Source organism: Poecilia mexicana, unplaced genomic scaffold (genome assembly GCF_051168715.1).
Source record: "Poecilia mexicana isolate PSO_F unplaced genomic scaffold, ASM5116871v1 scaffold_10, whole genome shotgun sequence".
NCBI classification, from domain to species: domain Eukaryota; kingdom Metazoa; phylum Chordata; class Actinopteri; order Cyprinodontiformes; family Poeciliidae; genus Poecilia; species Poecilia mexicana.
This window is the reverse complement of record NW_028263379.1, coordinates 14,331,327-14,337,326: the sequence shown is the minus strand read 5'-3', so window position 1 is coordinate 14,337,326 and position 6,000 is coordinate 14,331,327. Positions and strand designations below refer to the sequence as shown.

General features: G+C 36.8%; 1 protein-coding gene across 1 annotated transcript in view; it reads left to right on the top strand.

The window, feature by feature from the left end:
* Positions 1 to 1,710: 1,710 nt before the first annotated feature.
* The window catches only part of gfra4b (GDNF family receptor alpha 4b), a 46,964-nt gene continuing 42,674 nt past the window's right edge, over positions 1,711 to 6,000 (top strand). Inside the window, exon 1 of the mRNA XM_015000323.2 lies at positions 1,711 to 2,081. Within this exon, the coding sequence (XP_014855809.1) occupies positions 2,039 to 2,081 (43 nt within the window). The 5' untranslated portion in view covers positions 1,711 to 2,038. The remainder of the gene's footprint in view (positions 2,082 to 6,000) is intronic.

The window sequence follows — 6,000 nt, the reverse complement described above, 5'->3', positions numbered from 1 at the left end:
ACGTACCCAAAGTTGTTCAATGGAAAAATACGGCAGAGCAGCAATGCAGGATGTGGGAATAACGATACAACTGACAGGCCGAAATGGCTCTTCTGCCGTCTTTAGTCTGTCTTTGGATAAAGCTGGATCATCCTTTAGGGCCTCTGGGTTGATCTGCAGGCAACATGCACATGCATACAGCAAAGCACACACTCTGAGCCTGGGTGATCCAACATGGAGACCAGCTGTTATCTGCTCCTCAGCAGCTTTGTTTACATTTACAAACTCCGCTGGCCATCAACTTTTTGAGATGCCATAAAGGAATACGCCAAAAACCATTGTGTGATACAACAAAAAATATGTAGCCTATGTCATGTAATAATGGAAGCTCCATCATTTAGTTTGTGTCTAAAATATTTTCTTGCTTCTCCAATAGATTTGTCCCCTTCTCAATAGAGACCTGCAGAGAGCAATGTTTATTTATGTATACAGTGCTGTGCAAAAGTATTTGCTCAGTTAATTTTTTTTTTAATTTTACAACCAAAATTTTTCATTAATTTTATTGGATTTTTTTTTATTATAGTTCTTTAAAATAAAATGAATAAAAATACAAGTCTGGAAGAGATTGTGTGGCATTAATCTCAACCACTCTGAAAACCCAAAAAATCATTGTCAGTTGTCACACTTGGTAGCAGTTGTGCGTTGAAGCAGCTTTTAGAGCAAGAGTGGGTTTGGATGTTTTTTCCCCCTTTAATAAATACAAAAAAAGTAAACTGTTTATTCAGTTTATTTTTGTTTGATATTAACATGTGCTTGATTATCTGAAAGTGTAACAAAAAAGCAAAAGCACAAGACCTGAAAGGGAGCAAAAAACTACTTTCCAGCACTTTACAATCTGACCTTAGCTTTTGAACAAACATTTGTAATTGTATTCTCATCTCAGACATGTTTTGAAACCCTAATAGAGGCTTGCCTTTTCATTATCGTTGCCATTCCTTCTTTTATCTCCGTCGTCAACTCAAGGTCCACCACAAGTCATTCAGTTCGCTTACGTAAAATGATTTTTTTGCTAAGAAAAATTGCAAAAGAAATTTAAAAAAATGGTTGATACATTGTAAGCATAAGGATATACATACTGTCAAAACCCTTATTCGATGACATAATTTTTTGTGCACATTTGTTTTCCTTTGCTATTTGACCCCAAGCCCCCAATGTTGCACTTTGTGCTGACAGAGGTCTTACAGGGCACCCAGAAAACTAAACAGATGATTAATGACAACGCAAGATAAAGCAGAACTATCAGCACAGACTTTGTCAAAAGTTGCTTTGGGAATTCCTTGACAAAAAGCACAATTTTTAAGCTTTTTTGAACTTTTTTTTTTTTACTTTGACTTAAAAAATGCCTCTCAATACAAAAAGGAGAAATGACTTAATTGTAGATGATAACTTATAAGGCATTGCAAAATGATCCACGTCCTTTAAGAATCTCATGTATACCAAGTAATAGCACATGTCGAAGGTTGGAAGTCTTTAAAGCGGAACTGCAGAATTCAGGAATTTTAAGAAAAGCTACTTTTTGGATCAAAAAAGAAAATCGCGGTTAAGCAATCATTGTGTGACCAGACTGCCTAATGCCTCTCCTGCACAAACAACCCCTCCACCCCCCTCCCTGGCTCTCTGCCCCCTCCCTCTGGGCTGCTCCCTGCGCTCGGCTTCTCTTCAGCAGCGGACTCAAGGACTTCAGCGACCACGTAGACGCGCAACAGAAGGCTCTCCAATACCAGCGGACTGTTCAGCGCACAGGACAACTTTCTCTCACAGCATCACGCATGGCTGTACCTTTGCGCAAAACCGCGACAGAGAGAGCGGCTGGGAAGGAACTGGTGGGACTCTGAGATATAAAACGATTTTTACAAAATCAAGCGACAAATTACATTAGAGTGGCCGAGGAGGGGGAAAAAAAGAGATATATTTGCGCAAACAAGGATACCCAAATGCGCACAAGGAATATCCCGCTGTAGATTTAAGCTCTGAGGTATAACCTGAAATTCCGACAGTGATGGATCAGTGGGGAGTTTATCTGTCTATGCTCCTAACTTTTGGTAAGTATTAACTTCTCTTTTTATACCTGCTTTGTAACCCGCTCTATTCGGATGTAATGAAAAATATTTGGCAACATGAGCTTAAAATTGTATTAATGCAAATTTATAGCTGCTGCGCTGAGATGCGTCGCTAAAACGAGGAATCTGTGATAATGATCCGATGGCACAGCGCAATATGGGAAACCACGCAAAAATAGTTTACTTGCAAGTGCATATGCTGAAGAGTGGGCAAGTCCGCCTCGGGTGCTTGTGTGCAGGGATGGTTCGACTGTGTGTTGTTGAATTGAATGAGTTGCTCGAAGAAATATTTGTCCTAAGATATTTTCTGTCGTTCTTTATACTCAAACTAAATATCAAGTGCACAGCTGTACATTTTATGGTGTAATTGCTTTATTATTTAGCAAATCCTTCACAAGCGACCACTGGCAGCAGTACATCAGTCATCTGTGAAATATTGCTCTGTAACTGAATGAAGCTAGAATATTGATTTTTTGTGGCAACAGCACACACAGTTGGGTGGAGAGAAACATGCAGCTGGTTCATATTTTCATCTGTTTTATTTGGAAATATAAAGTTTTTGCTGCCTGACCACTGTGATGGCTTCTTTTCTTTCTTTTTACCTGCAGCTCCAGCTTTCCTTCTTAACAAAGGCTGGAAAATGCATTAATGTATTTCTAATCTTTGTCATTAATTATTAATGCTTTTTGTTTGTGGAAGTCATTCATTAAATAAATGAAAGGATATTCCAAGAAATGCTGAATGGAGGGATTTACTACTTGAATCAGCTGCTCTCTGTGAACTGAAGTCAAATTAAAAACTTTTTTGGATGCTTTAACTGTTGTCAAATAGTTGGAAAAAGATAGACCCACAAATGATCTCTGGTGACGTGCTTTGACCTACTGTGCCTTAAAAACGTATTCTCACCTGTCAACTTTTTCAGAGAACCACTTTCACTAGATGTGTCTTTATTCACATTTTAAGATTATTTAATGGAATCTGCCTTTGTGTTCACACCCTTTACTCAGATACCTTTTAATAAATGCCAGTGCAACTAATGGCCTTCAGAAGTTTTTACAAAGAGTCCACCTACGTATAATTTCTTTTATGTCCTGTGAATGCTTCAAAGCTTTGTTTGGGTATATCGAACAGACAGATGAAGACAGAGAAAACAGAGTTTCAAAGGAATTTCCCAAACTTTCAATATCTTCCATCTGTCCGTTCAATCCATCATCTGAAAATGAAAAGAGTGTGACACAACACCTGCCGAAACATGGGGATCCACCTGAACTGACCTGTGGAAGAGCTGCAGTGATCCACAGCTTATCACATCAGTTTGTCCTTTTTCCCACAGATGTAATCTTCATAGGAACATGGAAAGGTGAAATGATTGTTGAAAGAAAGTCACGAGACTTTACACTTATACATTTGGCAGATTTAGATTTAAAAATATTTTCATTTAACCTGCAAGTTTGGTTCTGATTAGAAATTTGACAACTATATCTGAAAAGATAACACAAAATAGCACTTTTTTTAAATCACCATTTCAGTATTTAAATCCTATTTGTAATTATTTACCTGCTTTTTGCATTTTTTCATTGGTGGTTGGTGGGGCTCTTAGCCATCACCCTAATCTTAGGGTGATAGTTTGTCTATCAGTTGGAGCCATCCAAAAGCATACTAATTTAAATTATAACATATTTATAGGTCAGTAAAAATCCAAGCTAACATACAATTGAGAAACTGTGGCAACGCTTGAACTTTGTTAAAGCATGTAGCCGTACGAAAAGTAAAAAAATTCAAAGGTTATGAATAGCTTTGGGAGGCATATTTATGTATTTGTTTTTAAACATGCAGATTTTTGTTTAATCACAGTATATACGATGATCCTGCTTATTTAGCCGTTTACTCGGATCAGTTACCATGACAAAACATTTAATGGTCAGTTTGTACAACCTGTCTGGAGTACCAAACTTGTTTTTGCCACTTTCTGCGCAGTTCCTCTGCAATCTATGTTTTATCTGGACAGATGAAATAAAATCACACATTACCCCCAACTCTCTTAACCACTTCAGTTACCTGCAGGCCACAACAGAATGACCACAATTTTCCAGAACCAACTCTGAAGGCAAACATCAAGACCTCTGTTGTAAAAAGTGTCCATTAAATGCTGGTACTGAGCACTGCCTTTCAGGAGAGCACAAAGTCAAAGATTTCTCTGTGTTCACTTGTGCCAACAGCCCCCCCCAAAAAATCAACAAAATAAAACATTTTCAGGTATTGTTGCTATCTATCTTAAAATAGTATCGTTATCATTTTTTTAATGATACTATCCCCATTGTTTAATTAAGTGCTTTAAAGTGATGCCAGAAAAAAATGCATTGATTATAGTGAGCTTTTGTCTTGCAATTAAAGATCAATAAAGAAATGATATTGAATAACATTTTAAAAACTAAAAAAATGGTATGTTATTAGTTTCACATCAGTAGGCACTGAATCAAAATATGTTTAATCAGTTCTCCTTTCAGTTTTTTAGTAACTGTTCTTAAACTGTCATATTCAGCTCATCATGAGAATTTCATAACTAATTTAGGTCGATTACAAACACATGTAGGACACCTTATGAGATCATTCTCTATGTTTAGATTATACCTTTTTGTATTTCAATGTAGCTAGCAAATAAAATAATTTGCTGCTATGCCAGTATTATCCATTAAGCATGCATTCAAGCTGCACTCCTCTATTATAGAGGTTAATCTCTTAATTGGCTGCAGGAAGGAGTGAAAATCATCTGGAATTGTACTTTATTTACATCACTTTGAGCCTCTATTTGCTTTGTTATGGTTGTTTTCATCCTGGTGTGATGTGGTTGGAGCTGAAAACTTTAGCGCTGATGATGCTCAGACCAGGTTTGTGGGTCCTCCAGAAGACATTAAAGGGTTAATCTGTCTATTTAAATAAGCTGTAGTGTCAAACTGCATCAACGCTGCATCCAATGTTGTACGGAATAATAGCAAATAATCTGAGATAACTAGTGGACTGCCCAGTCTTTGATCTTATCCGCATGATAAATTTACACTGGGACTCACTTTGACAGATTCACACTGAAGCTAATAATTGTTTGAAATCGAGTTCAACTGTTCAGGGTACCTCATTTTTTATGGTTGATGAAGCATTTTTGTGCAACGTTAACTTAATAGAACTTTCACCAGAGTCAGATCATGTTTCACATCACAATGCAAGACCTACTCATAGCACAATGCTGATTGCATTAACACTCCACAATAATCTAAACTAAAAGCAAAGTGAATATTGTTAAATGGCACAAAAACCATGGAATATTTTCTATGAGTTGCCAACAGTGTTTACATTCATCATTAGTCCTTTTACTGTTAAGTTTTTTTTTTTTTAGTGTGCTTTCAGTGTTTCTTAAGGATATGAGATGCACTATTTTTAACCCCGTATTTTTGCAACAAAAGGCTTTGTCACGGCATTCTGCTTCAGCCATGCTGCTGATTTATTTCACTGCTGGTTGGTGTTGCTGGATTAAACTTTTTTTTTCTCTTAATAAACACATATAGGCATTGTTTGGCTTTGTACTTCATTATAAACTAACCCTTGCATGGAGATTTGTTACAAAATCTAAACTATGCATTTTGTTTCACAACCCAATACATGCTCATGCTGCGTGCGGGGAAAAACAGAGTTCTGCTTTTATAAAACCACGACATATGACACCGGGTTGCATTTTCAGCCTTCAAACCACGTTTTGTTGAATATGTAAACATTTGAATTTCAGAAATGCGCTTAATTTAAATCTGTGCATAATAGCTGATTATGCAGCATCTTACATAAGGCTTAAATGTGTTTTGTTTTGTTCAACATTGTCTACATTGAATATAAATCATTGCTGCCATTATTT